The sequence below is a fragment of the Sapajus apella genome, unplaced genomic scaffold (genome assembly GCF_009761245.1).
Source record: "Sapajus apella isolate SASKATOON/1434 unplaced genomic scaffold, GSC_monkey_1.0 scaffold16, whole genome shotgun sequence".
Lineage (NCBI taxonomy): Eukaryota > Metazoa > Chordata > Mammalia > Primates > Cebidae > Sapajus > Sapajus apella.
The window spans coordinates 9,964,390-9,979,906 of NW_022436956.1; the positions used below are offsets into that span (position 1 = coordinate 9,964,390).

The following is a 15,517-nucleotide window of genomic DNA, read 5'->3' on the forward strand; positions in this document are numbered from 1 at the left end:
TGAATCCAAGTGGGGTCCAATAACCAGCTGCATCAGATTTACCTGGAATGCTTTTAAAAAAAATGCATATTCCTCTTCCTGTAGCTTGATCTACTGATTTGGCATCTTTGAGCATGGAACCCAGAACCATGTGTTTTAACAAGCTCTCCTTGTGACCTTCAGGCCTCCTAAAGTTTGTGGACTGCCAAGTCCTAGAGGGTGCAGTCAGAGGTCCAGTCCTCCAGTGGGCTTGACGGAGGGAAAGCAACAGCGGGGCACAGGGCGAGGAGAGGATCCTGAGGCAGCTGCCTGTTGGCTTGTTGGCTGAGTGGAGGGTTTCTGATACCCATTAAGGCTCATCTCCCTGGTTGAGATAGGAAGTGCTACTCTTGGAAGATGCTGCCTAGGCCTCTATATCCCTCCATAGACATTCCCAAAAAGCTAGAGTCACTGTGGCCAGCTGGGGGTTTCTGGGTTGACTAGAGAGGGAAGCGGGCTGAGGGAGAATAGCTATTGGCCATGATCTCTGTCGAGCCCACCCTTAGGCCTGCATTCTCATCTCTCATGGCTGAATGGGGCCTGAAGCTGGTCGAGGGCTGTGGACACAGCTGAAGTGTCTCCTACCTGTACACAGCTCGCTTGTCAGCCTCCAGCTGGGCCTGGGGGTCGATGGGGGCACTGGGCACAGGTGTGCTGGCAGCAGCTGAGGGGGCGGAGATGTGGACAGCCTGGGCCTTGGAGGGTGGCTGGGCGGTTGCCGTCATCTGCAGAGAGAAGAAAGGGGAGGTGGTGGGTTAGCATGGCCAGGGTGCTGGTCTCCAGGCAACAGTGTGAGGTCCACCTTGGCCTGTGCCGTACCCAGAGGAGAGCACGTAGGCAAGAGAACTGTGAGCACACAATGAGCAGCCATTTGTATGTGTACTACAGTTGGAAGAAAATCAGGCTTTCTTCAAATGAGCATGTTCTAGAAAACAATTTCGGGCCACCCAAAACTAGGAGATGCCCAGCACATCTGAAAAGAGATGACTCTTAATGTAAATGTGGTAACCTTTGCCCAGAAGTAGAAAAAAACAATAAGACGAACCCTTTAAATTGTGCTTACGGGTCATTTGGACTGTGATACATTGATTTGATGACTTTGAAAAGCAGAAAAAAAAGGAGCTGAATCAGCTCTCATTTGGACATAGGTTTATTTATTCCCTTTAATGCAGGCGACAGGCAACAATTCCAGTGCTTTTGACTGATGACTGAATGGCTCTCCAAATCTGGTTTACTGGCCATTTGAAGATAGGCAGGCTTTAGTGGGTAATGGACAGATTCTTGTTCCTTGCCATAACTAATATTTAGGGCAGGGGTTTTCATAGTCTGTGACATGTTTTTGAAGGTGTCCCAAGGCCTGCAATTTTGTGCCAACCAGAGCAACTCCTTTTAATATTATCCATTCTATCTAAGGTTTTGTTTAAAGAAATGGTTCAATGGTTTAAGAAATTTTTTAAAACCCTTTTTATGGAGTTTCGTGCTTTTTTATTTCCTTCAGTCAAATAAATCTCTAAAAGTGTGAATGATAAGCCTCAACTGTTCTCTTACATCACCGCATCCATAGCACGAAGGCAGCTCTACCCACACTGTGTTGCTGGGCTGCATGTACTTATCTGTGTTCTCCTCTGAGGACTTGCTCACTCCTTCATCCCAGCTTCCAACTGGCACAGATTTAGTAAAATGATTTGATGCTTAATCAAGGTATTTGCGGGTAAAATGAGTGAGTAAGTGAATGAACATGGCTTGAAAGAATCAGATATTTTACAATTGCAAAGCTCATCATATAAATCTAGGTCCCTGCTTTCTGGAAGAAAAAGTATTATACTTCTATGAATACAAGCATTGCTGGTGCATATACCCCCCAGACATTTGCATGTCTTCATTTAGAGCTTCTCTTCATTTAGATCTCCGCTCAGATGCCACCTCTTTGGAGTACATACAGCCCCTCTGCCTTTTGCTTTATTTTTCTTCATAGCCCTTACCATGACGATATTCTATATTTATGTGCTTATTGATTTTCTCTTCACTCCCAGCTAAAACTTAAGCTCATGGAGTGATTGCAACAGTTGTATTCCTAGGGCCCAGAATAGCCTGGTACTAGTAGGTGCTCAATAAATATTCGTTGAATCAATGAATAGATTAATGATGGGTGGTGAATGAGGTTGAGACTATAAAATAGATGTACCTGCTTTCCTAGATGGCATCATTGTTTATGATACCACCTAGGAATCAAGAAATACCCTTGCCACTGCTGGCTGATCTTGGGGAGCCTTTCCAATCTCGGTGGGTAAGAGGCTAGACATAACATCATGGTGCCTGGAGGCCAGCAGACAATTTCTTGAATCCTACTGTCTCCCTCTATTAGCCTTTGACCTTGGGCAAATTCTTTAACTTTCCTAAGCTCCTATTTTCTCATAAGTAAGCAAGTTGGTGACTTTTGGGAATTCATGAATATTAAGGAGGTGCTGTAAGAAAGAAGGTAGAAGCAAATGCTGTTCCAATTTTCAAAATAGAGAAAGATAGTGAATTCTGAAAAAACTACAACCCAGTAATTTTCACACTAATCTGGCCCAGATTCATCCCTTCATTCACTAATGCAACTGATCATTTCTTCAGATACTTCTTGAGTCCCTGCTATGTACCAGGCACCATGCTCGGCACTGGGGTCACAAAGATGAGTGCCTGCTATCAGAAAGCTCAGTTCGTGGATCTGACATGATCATTAAGCTTGCAGATCAGGAAAACATGGTGTAAATGACCTCAGCAAGGTACTTCCCATGATAGCCTTGCAGAAAATGTGGAGAGAGGCAGCCTGGTGGTCAATTGCATGGATTAGCAAACTACACCCAAGGGATGACAATTAAAGGATAGATGTCAGCTTGGGGCAGGTTTCCAGAAGAGTGTCACATGCTTCCTCCTTATCCTCTTATTCAGCACTTTAATCAGTGATTTAGAGAACATCTAAAGAAATGCTCAAGAAATTTATGAATGCTGTGAAACTGGAATCCAAAAGATCTTTACAGATTTTGGCAAGGGGCTAAATCTGATAAGATTAATCTTCATCTAATAAGTTAAAATTTAACACTTCTAACATTTGGGCCAAGAAAAATCAATATTGAAGAGCAGAGAAGGAGAGACATGGCTTAGTAGCTGTGTTTTAGTTGACAGCTGGCTCAATATAGCCAAAGTGTAATGTCTGTCAAAAAAAATCCAGCCTAAACTAATGCTAGCTGAGGATGCATTAACAGAGGCATCGTTCACAGCATGCAGAAACTTCTGGTCTTGCACTACTTTGATTAAACACGCACATGAAAGTACATCCAAAGCAGAGTCAGCCAGGATGGTAAAGGGATTCTGTGCTTCATTGTATGACGAACACTTGAAGGAACCTGGAATATATAAACAAGGTTTGGGGGACGAGGGAAACATGAGAGTCCCCTTTGAATATCTGAATGAGGGGATTTTATTATATCAGTTCTGTATGAGTTGAAGGGCCAAACTACAAACAATGCATTAGATCTATAACAAGGAGACAACCTAAATAATACCTCTCCAAGCCCCCAATTCTCTAAGGCTGGAGTGGGTTGCCCTGCTTTCCAGGTGAATTTCCTGCCATTACAGAGGTCAAGTAGAGTCGGACTGACCAGCTGGGCCACCATGGAGAAGATGGGAGATTCAGCTGGGTGGCTCTGTTACACGACATCTGAAGTCCCCTTCAATTCTGACAGGCTCAGACACCATGAGGGTGTTTTAATAATCACCACCCACCACACAGCACTGGTGAGAGGCTCAGATTCGACGATGTGTAGTATGTAAAAGTGCTTTGGAAACTCTAGAGTGCTTCACAGATGGAGGAGAGGTTGTTATTATTAAACATGAGATTTCCGGAATGTACTTCTGCCATAAAGCAAGGCACAGCTACATCTGCACAGCTCGTTTGACGGTGAAATGTAGGGGGAGCGGTGTGCTCTGCTCTGCCCACTAGGAGTGAATTTCCTTGTGTCCTTGAAGGAATCCACGAGTGGCTTCTGTTAGCTGAGCTCCTGAGATGAAGAGGGTTGAAGGAGGTGCTTTTTTTCCTCCCACCTCCCTCTTCCTAGGCAGGACTTCAGGGAAAGGTCGGGCGGAGGGCCCTCACGGGTGAAAGAGGAAAGCTCAGAATAAAATGTAAATCAAAAGCGGACACTTGCCAGTGTCCCAAGAGGCCCCAACTGAGAGGCTGTGACTGGCAGAAGGACGGGAAGAAGACAGCAGAGCTGGTCTGAGAAGACGATGGCTCAAATTTATATAGCTCATGGGGTCCAAGTCAGCAAACTGCATTTCCTGCAGGTTTGGAGAATGAGTGTTTATCCCCAAATAGGTTTCTTTTTCTAGCCAGAGACATCTACTTCCCAAGAACTGGAGCTCAAGGGAGAGGACCGGCAGCTGTCCGCAGGGTCTGGGGGCCAGGAGGATGGGGATAACTTGAATTAAGTTTTTTGGGGGGATGTTATTGGGCAGCACAGCCTAAAGAGTAGGATCACGGGTAGACCAGGGCAGGGTGTGGCTATTATGCAATGGGCTTGAACTGCCTTGCTCTGGCTTGTGAAAGCCAATTGTTAAATTTTCAGAAATTTTGCAAGCTGGTTGACATCACATTGGGAGCTTGAAATTGGCCATGGCGGGAGCATTTACACCATGGAAATTGGCAATTCTGCAAATCGGGGCTTACCCCTGCCCTCCCCCCACCCCACTACCAGAGAGCAAGTTGTTAAATATTTACTAGCACACCTCTAATTTTGGTTTTTCCCCAAGTAGCTTTGTTCCATTCTTTGTGGTATGGAATGGGAAGAAACTTGTGTTACCCATGCCAGGAGGCCACCTGGTGCATTCACAGCTGGTCTCAGAACTGGCCACTCCAGATTTGGAGCTTTTCTCCAAGGAGCCCTCAGAGCACTCTGGAGCCCCTACCTTGGCAGCCTTCTAGGGACAGGGGCAGGTAGGCCATCAGTGCAGGCACGGAGGACTGTCCCCTTTCAACCAGGGGAAGCTAAGGGACAGAGGAGAGGCAATGTGGAACAATGTCCTGAGAACTGCCTCGGAGACCAGAAAAGCCTCAGAGAATGGAAAGAGCAGAGGAGTCAGCCCTGAGTTTGATGCTCCTCTGCCAATTATTAGCTGCGTGTTTTGGGACAAGTTTCTTGACCTCTTTGGTTTCCTAATTTGTAAAATGTAGGGATAATACTCACTCTACAGGTTTAGGCTGTTCGGATTAATCAAATGAACCAGACAATGGCTACTGATGGGGCAGGAGGCAGCATTCCCTGGGGAGGCCCCTATGAGATGTGATGTTGTGCCAGTACCTACACACGTGCTAATAAAATATTTCTGGGCTGGGTGTGGTGGCTCACACCTGTAATTCCAGTGCTTTGGGAGGCTGAAGCTGGCTCTGCACTTCCCATGTCCTCTCTTGGCCTAGGGTTCTTTCTTGGGGCAAAGACCCTGGGGCCATTACCTTCATGCACTTCCCTCCTGTAGATGCTATAACCACTGGACTTCTCTCTGCCGTCTAACCAGAACCAGCTCTGCCTTAAGCTTGCAGCTAAGGAACCCCTGCCCAGGTTCTTGGTTTGAAGGTTCCTTCTTTTCCCATCCTAAAAAGGAGTGGGAAGAGGCGAGGGTTGTCAGATGTATGTGCAGGTGTGCAAAATCTGAGTGGGGCTGAGAGATCCAGCCACACTGGCAGTCTGGCCTCCGACTCATGAAAATGTGTAGGATATGCTCCCTGGTGTGTTTTAAGGGGTGCTGGGAAGCATCTCACCTGCTCTCACTGACACCCGAAGCCCCCACAGATGCTTCTTTTCTGTTAAGTATCATCTTTTTCCACTTGTAGGGCAACAGTGACATGTTTTGTTCTAATAAGCTAATAAAATATTTCTGGGCTGGGTGTGGTGGCTCACACCTGTAGTCTCAGTGCTCTGGGAGGCTGAGGCAGGAGGATTGCTTGAAGCTAGGAGTTCAAGACCAGCCTGGACAACAAAATGAGAACCCATTTATAAAAAGTAAAATAAATTAGCTAGATGTGGTGGTGTGTGCCTGTAGTCTCAGCTACTCAAAAGGCTAGGGCAGGAGGATTGCTTGAGTCCAGGAAGTCGAGGCTGCAGTGCACTATGGTCATATTGCTGCACTCCAGCCTGGGAGACAGGGTGATATCCTGTCTCTAAGAAACAAAAAAAGCCAAAGGTTATGTAGGCTTTCATGGTTGACGATAACCCTGTGCAGTAGGTTATCATCATCTCCATTTTGCAGATGAGAAAACAGAAACCCACAGAGGGCTTTCTGACTAACCACACTATGTGAATTGGAGCATTTAATTTCTTTACTTTGAAGAAGAGAATGGGAAGATTTTTCCCGCTCTGTGAAAAAAGAGGCAGGAGGTGTAGTGAGGCTCAAATTAGAATGAAACTTCACCCCGCCCACCTGGCACGTGCTCTAAGTCTCTACCTAGTCCACCCCATCCTCACTGCTGGTCCCAGTTTGTCCCTCTCCCTCAACAAACCTCTCCCCTAAAAGTTCAAATCATTCTCCCAACAATAATTGTGCCAGAAACAGTTCTCCCATGCAGAACCCAAGTAGAAAGGCACAGCTGGTTTATTAAACAGAGGTGGCTCACTGCTGGGTCGACTTCTCTCCAAGGCTGCGAGAAGCTTGGAGACCTAGGGCCCAGAGGAAACCTGCCTGCAGGGGCTGCAAGCCTTCTGGAGTCTGGAGGCCTGAGTTTCATCCACCTGCTGCCTCCTGCAAGCTTCCCTTAAGACTTCCTCTCTTGCTCATGGGAGGTGGGAGCAGATGGTGTAGAAGGGGGGCTGACACCAAGGTCTTTCCAGCACCCATAGAAGATGGTTGGCACTGGGGAGAGCAGAAGCGTCGGTTTCAGATAGAGCTCGTTTTGAATCCCACCCTTATCACTTACAACCTTAAAGATGTAACTTTACCTTCTGGGGCTTCAAGTTCCTCATCTGAAAAATAGGCAAGGTGCTTCCTACCTCCCACTGCCATGGTGGGGATAGCTATCTCCTCCAGTGGATAATGGCAGAGCATCTGCAACAGGGTCAGGCTCCTCTGCCCCAGGCGTGCATGGCCCTCAGCACGCTGCCGCGACCTGCTTGTCACTCGCCTCTCTTCCTCACTAGACTGTAGGATCCTTGAGGGCAGGACCAGGGCTTTCCTGTTTACGGTCGTAGCCTCAGTCTGGTAGAGAGAGTATCTGAAATGTCTGTTGAATCAGGAGTGACTGGTACAGAGTGGGCAAGTCCGGTTGAATGCTACCATTTAGCTGCAGGTTTACCTCCTTGACCCTGAATCCTCGGGCCACAAAAGAGAAGTCTACAGTTCCTGACCACACAACTGACTGGGGGGAACTGGAGGTCCAGCCCAGAGCTGGAGACGATGGGACAGAGCACAATGTGCTGGGGATGAGCCTCTGCTTTGCATTTGGCTCTCTCCTGCCTGTGTGATTTGGGCAAGTTACTCAACCTTTCTCAACCAGGGTCCTCATCTATAAAATGGGAATAATTATACTCAAGGTACAGGGTGTTCAGAATTAAATGAGACAATTATATGCAAAGTAACTGGCACTCAGAAGATATTCAGCATATGGCGGTTATTGTTAATATAATCCACACAGCCTACAGCCCACACCCTGAGAGCTGGCTGCTGTTGTTTCTCTTGTGTGGGCTGCCCTGGGGGTCCTGCCAGTATGGATGCTACCCCTGCTGAAAGAACCCATTCTGCATAAGCTCCCTGGGAAGCAGGCAATTGTGAGTTCAAGTACAGGAAAAGGGGGCCCCTGGTGTCACAGAAGGTCACATTACATGTTACCAGCTTGGAATTGAGGCTCAGAGGAAATAAGTCACTTCCCCAAGGCAATGACTCTGTTCCTCTGGGCCTCAGTTTCCCCATCAGGTAAAAATGGAGCTATTAATATCTCTTCCCAGGGCTACTATGAGACCGTATGTAAGGGTGCATTGCAAGCAGCAGATGTCGGCAAACCATGGTTTCTAAGCAATTCTACTGCTTCCTCTTCCTAGATTTCTCCTTTGAATCAAATCCCCTGTTCAGATTCTGCCCAAGTGACCCCACACCTCCCATGCCTCCCCCCACCCCTCCTCCACATAGTCTTGCTTGTTGTGACTATTACACCCACACACCCCTGCCCCAACAGAGCCTCTTTCTGAAAACACTGAACACCCAAGCCTGCACCTTCTCAGCACAGACACTCCTTCTAAGAAGGACATCCCCTCTTCTGAGCCCTCCACCTGGCAAGGCAGAGTGGGTGCCAGCCAGCTCCAGGAGGGCCCCCTTAGACTACCAAAACCTTGTGTTCTGGCCCCCTGGGGCTGCCCAGGTCTGGCCCTCTAGGGGCTGCTGGCACTCCCTCCAGCTCGGAGCAAGCCGGGTATGGGATCAGTTTCCTGGCAACCAGGAGAGAAGCCAAGGACCTGGGAAGAGGTCAGGGCTTGAGACCACTTGGTAAACATCAAGTTTGACCTGAACAGGTAGGAAGGAGCAGGGGGCATGAACAATGTTGGGGGGCACAGCCCCCAGGGCGCTCCAGACCTGGGCCTGCTCAGGTGAGTTGGAGTTCAGGTATATGTCCAGTTTAAAGACATAGGTGACCCAAGCAGGCAGAGAGGTCACTGTGCACAAAGAGAAGAATGGCCCAGCAGAAAGGGAAAAAGAGAAGTCTTCTTTGATGAGTCAAAGCAAAGGAAGGTGGGTCCCCATATGGTCCCTGGGTGTTGTCCCCAGGGGCAGAGGGACCCTTTTGTTACAGTCACAGAGAAAGCTTAGGGGAACTTTGAAAGATGATGAAAACTGCTCACGCAGCCTTGCCACCTGCATAGCCCTCTTCCCCTTACTCTATAGCCTCAGACCTACCCACAGTTGCTTGAATGCACCCGATCGTGGCCATCTTCCTGCCTTTGCCCCCACCCCTGCCTCAGCAGGGACAGTCCTCATGTCCGCTGCAGACACCCTCCCATCCAGCTGCAGCTTCAACTCTCCCAAGAAGCCTTTACTGCTTCTCCGCCCTCCTCAGACCTACACAGACTGGATTCCTGCCTCATCTGAACACCTGCACCTCAGCACCTGCAACAGCAGGTCCCTTGCCTGTCTCTTGAGCAAGCTGGTCTTCCAGCTCCATGCCTGCCTGTGGTGCACTCCCATGTATTAAATGACCAAAGGAGACAATGACTGCGTGATGTGTTCAAGGTCTCAGGGGTCCCAAAGTGGGAGAGGCCAAAGAACGTTCCTCAAAATATTCCCCAACCTAGTTAGCCCAGGGAGCGGAAGGGCCGGCAGCAGAGCCGGGAAGCCCAATGTAGCTCAAAGAGGCTCTCGGGACAGCGGGCCTTGGTCACCTCCATTCTGATCCCGGGCCAAGTGGATAGAACAGACCACAGAAGAGTTACGCAGTGGTGTACAATGGGGTTTCAGTTAGTTAATTAATTTTAAAAGGGTTTGTAAGTGATGATTTACAAAATGTGACTCATGGAACATTCGCTGGCCCTAACTGAATTTCCTGGGCTGTCAATGACAGGAGGTTAAGAAAGAAAAGCTGTTCCACTTCCCAGCTTTGTGTAGTTTCCTGGGAGCTGATGCCCCCTGCCCATCTCATCGTTTCCCTCTGGAAGATTCTTCCCTTTTCTAATAGTCCCAAACCAGTGATTTCCAACCCTTCCGAGGGCATGCCCTTCCGAAGAGGTCCTTCAGAAGGCATGCCAGAATCCCAGTGTGTGCACAGCTCTGTGTGTGTGTGTGTGTGTGTGTGTGTGTGTGTAAGCGTGTGCTCATAGCTGGAAAAACCTATTTGACATGCCTATTGTGTTCCTAATAAAAAGTAATTAACGTTCAATCCATCTGTGCTGCCAGAGATGTGCGGGTGATTGAGTGAAGAATCAAGTTGGGGTGGAGGTGAAAAGGGGCCGAGGAACACCGCTGTACTTTTTGTACCCACACTCCCAACAGCCTCGTAAGGCAGGGAGGGCAGTTATTCTCATTTTACAGACACAGAAAATAAGACTCCAAATGGACTGTAAGCTCCAAGAGGGCAGGAGCTCTGCTGATTTTGCACCCCAGAACACAGCACAATGTCTGCACGGTCCACAGGAAGCACTCAATGTTTATCGAATGGATGAGTGAATGAAAGAAACAGCTACGAAATTACTTGCCTAAATTTGTATAAGTCATCAGCAATGAAGCTGGGACAAGGCCTGATTCCTGAATTTCTATGAGGTTGAGTCACCCCACCCTCCTCTTCAGACCACAGACTACAAGGACGTCAAGCATCCTGGGGCCCTAACTCACCCGCCCGCCTCCTGCCAGGCTGCACAGACACCAAAGCTTTCTGAAGATCTACTAAGACCAACAACATGGGAAAGGGAGGCGGAGCATGTGAGATCCTCCCCAGACCCGCTGCTGACTTGGATCACCAGTCCCCTGATTTATTTTAGGCTTTGTATCCCTGGGCCATTAACCATTTTTGTAGCTGTTTAAGGCATTTGCCCTGCTTGGGGACAAGGGGGTAGACTATAAAATCTCTGTTTTTGGTAAATCTCAGAATATACTAAGTTCATCAAATAAAAAACCTAGATCAGGCCAGTAGAGTGTTTCTTCCCAAGCTTTAAAGTCATGCCGACAGCCCACCATCTCCTACCTGGAGCATAAAGGCCCCATGGTTGGACCTGGAGGTTGTTTTTGCCTTTTACACAATCAAGTGTCCAGGTCTTGGGTGAGTTGGAGTTCGGGGATATGTCCAGTTTAAAGAGATGGGTGGCCCAAGCAGGCAGAGAGAGAGGTCACTGTGCACAAAGAGAAGAAAGGCCCAGCAGAAAAGAAAAAAGAAAGGGAAGAGTCTGTTTTGGTGAGTCAAAGCAGGGGAAGGTGGGTCCTCTTACGGTCCCTGGAGTGTTGCCCCAGGGGCAGAGGGAGCTGTCAATCACCGTCACAGAAAAGGCTTAGGGGAAGTTTCAAAGCTGCTGAATTAACTCTATTGCTGCAAAGCGAATGTGTTTCACAGGCAGCTGAGCAGAGGGCCCTGCAAGGCAGGGGGCTCCAGCCCTTAAAGAGATGAGAGGAATGTAAAGCGAGTGTGAAAACATCTGAACCCGCTTCTGCCTGTCACAGCTGTGTGGCCTGGATGGAGGCTATTCACAGCTAGGGGCCCCAGCCACCCTCTTTTGCCTCCAGTTAATGAAGCCAGCATGGGGATTCTAATGACTGATCAAAGCCCATCCAGCTTCCCCAGGATGTCTGCCTCCCCTGGCCCCACCTGGAGCGGGGATGGTGCTAGGACAGGGAGGGAAAGAAGGTGCCCAGAGAGACAGGTCTGGTTTCCTCAGTGTGGCTGGCCCAGCCTTAGTCTTCCTCTTGCAGGGTAGGTAAGACACTGTTGTCTTGGCCCCAGATCTCTGAGTGCCATGTCCTGGAGTCCCAGACAACATTCTCCCCGCTCTGAGGGATGCTGGAGGATCGGGGTGGGGGAATGGGAGGGATGCAGCTTTTGCAAAGGGGCCTTAAGCAACTTACTTCCTTCAGAAGTGAGTCTCCCAAATCAGACCTCAACTATGAGTTCTAACTGCCTGTCTTGTCTCCCTCTGGTCAAAAATGAGGCTGCATCCTTGGTGAACTGACAAAACCCTTTTAATGCCACTCATCATCAAGTGATGCTACGTAAGCGCCTTGCTACCTCCCCATCAGTTTGTTCCTAAACTATCTGTTGAGTTTAGTTCTACATCAACAGGGGCTGTGCCTAGTGGGTCAGACTAGGATCCGCTAGGATTTCTGCTTTCTAGTCCAATGCTCACGTAGCTGACATGCAGGGGACACGCAGACTGAGGCATACTAAACATCGAATACATACTCAAATAGACCAGATACAATATTTGTCTTGCCAATAAGCCAAGGGCAAAGATATTTGTGGAACAGTAGGTATGCGTCTGTGTTTGATGAAGAGTTGCGGGGGTTGCTGATAGTGAGAGTGTGTTTTGTGTGGGAAGGTGAGGGGAGAGAAGTGGTTGCCTTCGCTAGTGAATCCGGATGGCTCCCTGGAGTGGCTGATGGCGCTAAGGAAGTGAGAACTTTGCTTGGTGGGTGATGTTGCATATGCGTGTTACAGGAAGGTCTTGAGTGACATTTCTGAGAGTACAAGAATGAGAGGTATTTGCCTAGAAGGAGTGACAGGGTGCTTGTGTGTTTCCAAGAAAATTCTGGGATGGGTGCTGGAATGACACTTGTTGGGATTCTAGGCAAGGCAGGAGAGGAGAGAAACAGAAGGGTCAGTGGGGATGCTGGGGTCAAACAGAATAGGAGCAAACAGAAGGGTCAGTGGGAGGAGGGGCCCATGAAAGACCAGCTGACAGCTAGGCCCACTGTGGCAGAGCTGCAGAACAGAAGCGGGTGATGTTGGAATCAACACAACGCACCGAACTGAGGACCACACACCTAGGTCAAATCCAGGTCTCCCTAGAGACAGTGTGTTCAGTAGGCAATCACTGTAGAATTCAACCACCCCAGTGACTTATCCCTACCTCTTCAGGGAATAAAATGGGGGTCTGCATCAAGGACCCAGTTCACAGCAGGCTGGAATTGGGGTCCTGTATTTAGACAGTAGAGGGCACTGCTACTCTGGCAGAATTTAGCAGGAAGCCACCAGAAGGAGGAAGTAGGCCACAGGGAGGGTTCCACTGGGTTGTTGCTTTTGCAGTTTCTTTTTATTTTTGAGACAGAGTCTCACTCTGTCTCCCAGGCTGGAGTGCAGTGGTGCAATCTTGGCTCACTGCAATCTCCACCTCCTGGGATCGAGCAATACTCCTTCTTCAGCCTCCTGAATTGATGGTATAGGCATGTGCCACCATATCTGGCTACTTTTTTTTTGTATTTTTAGTAGAGACGGGGTTTCACTGTGTTGGCCAGGCTGGTCTCGAACTCCTGACCTCAGACAATCTGCCCACCTCAGCCTCCCAAAGTGCTGAGATTACAGGCATGAGCCACCTCACCCAGCCTGCTTTTAAGCTAAACATACCGTCATCCTTCAGTGCACAATCAACAGACAGTGATGGCCTTACAAGCAATTGCAGTTTCCCCAGGATGGACTGCAACAGAACTGAGGGGCTAGATGCCACTTAGCCATCGTATCACTTGGCTTGTGACCAAATAGCACAAGGCCGTAACCAATGCTTCTCTACTAAAATGGGAAGAAAAAAAAAAGCCTCCCTCATTTTTAATAACTTTATTCCCCAAACTTCAAAAATGAAATTGCCAAGTTAAGAACTTGCCTTGAAAAAAAATTCTAATTTATTATAAAGAAGGTCCGGGGCTTGGGAATTTTTTAATGCAGATTCCTAATTTTCCAAAGTGAGATTCTCCTGTGCATTTGAATAGATTATGCTCGGTATTGCTAGCCCTTAGCACAACGGGAACATTATTAAAACGATCGCATGGGTCTCAGAGGAAGGGCTCTGCGTCTCGCTTCCTTTTTCATTTGGGAGACTTCATATCAGAGACTGTCCATTTGTTGCCTGTGGAAGAAACTGGGTTTCTGAAGCGCTGATGGAGAGGTGTGCTCAGCTGTCCAGGTCGTGAGGAAACAAGCCGTAGGGGGTCCAAAAGTAACAAGATTAGACCTAAAGGAATGAGGAGGGAGTGGGCCTTGTTTCTTGAGAGCTCTGTTTTGGACAGGATTCCCTGATGTTCCTGACCTACATTCCTATCTGGCCCTGCTTCCCTGAAGACGTGGAGTCTCAGAGAGCAGTCTGGTTCTTGGGGATATGAGCATTCTGAAGGGAAATGCAGTAGAGTCTCCCTGTGGGAAGCTGGGGTCCATATCTCAAAAACATAAAGGGAAGAAGTCAGGGGTCCAGTGCAAGTTTGCAGAAAGCGCCAGCAGCCAGGCATGCGTGGAAGAGCTGTTCCTACAAGGGAGCCCCTCCTAGAAGCCTGAAAGAGTGGACAGAAGGGCCTTAAATACCAGCACTCTGGAGAGAACAGCCTTTCTCCCTAGCGTCAGAAGCCTTTATTCGGAGGGGGGGGCTCCCCCAGTTCCCCACCCTCCCACTCTACTCCTGCCCTAACCCCTCTCCATAGCCCTACATCCTGCTCAGTTCCCTTGGGAACCAGCTCAGCTTAAGGAAGGCCCATGGCAATTTGGCCATAGCCTAGTGGCTTCGTCAAGGTCTTAAAGACCCCAACACCTTGACCTGGTCAATTCACCATGGACACTGATACTTCTCATCAGACATTTCACTCGTGGATTGCCTAGGTTACAAGCTCATGGCAGCTTCCCCACGGCAAATTATTCTTTTGCTCTAAATGTGAAAATTTTAAATGGTGACATTCTGGCGAATTCTCAGAGAGGAGAGCCTTCGGGCAGTGCCTGCATCTGGCTTCTGCCTGAGACGTTAGTTATGGAAGTGGAGTCTCCCTTCTTCCTCCCAAAGGCTAGAGCAGCTCAGTGGTGACTTCTGGGGGACTGAGCACCTTAGGGTTGCAGCCCACATCCGTCCGTCCCTCGGCAGCCGGGGTTTATTAATCCAGCTGTATGCTGATCCTTAGGCTTCTGGATCAGCATTCAACACAGGCCCTTACTGCAGCTCTCCTGATAATCCCCACCAAACCAAAACTTCTGCCAGCTGTCCAGGCGGTCAAAACAGGGAGGGGTGGGTGAGAGGGAAGTGGCCGGCACCAGCCCTGCCAACACAGTATTCTCTGATCTCTCAGCCTTGCCCTGGTTATCCTTGAGGCTTTGGGTATGGAGGGGTTGGCGTTGGCACCTACCACCTGCTAAATACAGGATGGGTCCCCATCTGTGTTCCCCATTCTAACTGTGAAGTTTAGAGAGAGAATCCAGTTACAAAAGAAGTGGAGCCCAAGCTCCCACCACTTAATCGATATGTGGGCATCCACTGTGCTGGCTGAGCGGAGTGGGGATGGGTCTGCTTCTATTGAGGAAGGATGATCTTGCCCCCATTCTGGCCCCTAGCATCTCCTTCTCTCGCTTCTGTCTTGGAAGGCAAAAGGTTCCCGTCAGTTGAAGTCTCCTTCTGAACTTCGTCTCGGGAGCTGAGACTACAGAGGGAAGGGACTGACATAGTGTTGGATGCCTGGAAGCTTTCAAATACAAGGGCCATGTAAAGGCCAAGTGCAACCCTGTGGTTTGTTCATGGAGGCTACTGGCATGAGCAGCGAGCTCACTGAGGATGGGGTTATGCTGGGAGAGCTGGGCAAGTAACGTGATTTGATAGGTGGGAGCCGGGCCATAGACACGTGCTCAGAGGTTGGCGAATGACCAGTGTTTTTGGACTTTCAAGTGCAGATCAGTCAAAGGTGCTCCGTATGCCGGGTATGCTAGAGAGTGGTCCCACAGCAACTGGTAAACTCCTGGGGGATGACAATGATGTTTAAAGCAGCTACTATATGTTCCCACTAGGCTGGGTACGGCAGGGCCATAGTAAGCACAAGC

At 48.9% G+C, this 15,517-nt stretch overlaps 1 protein-coding gene across 5 annotated transcripts in view; it reads right to left on the bottom strand.

Moving 5' to 3' along the window:
* PKNOX2 (PBX/knotted 1 homeobox 2) overlaps positions 1-15,517 on the bottom strand; it is a 267,859-nt gene that overhangs the window by 66,120 nt on the left and 186,222 nt on the right. For all 5 annotated transcript variants that reach the window (XM_032285049.1, XM_032285050.1, XM_032285052.1 and 2 more), the window contains one exon: positions 604-743. In XM_032285049.1, coding sequence (XP_032140940.1) covers positions 604-743 — 140 coding nt within the window. The remainder of the gene's footprint in view (positions 1-603; positions 744-15,517) is intronic.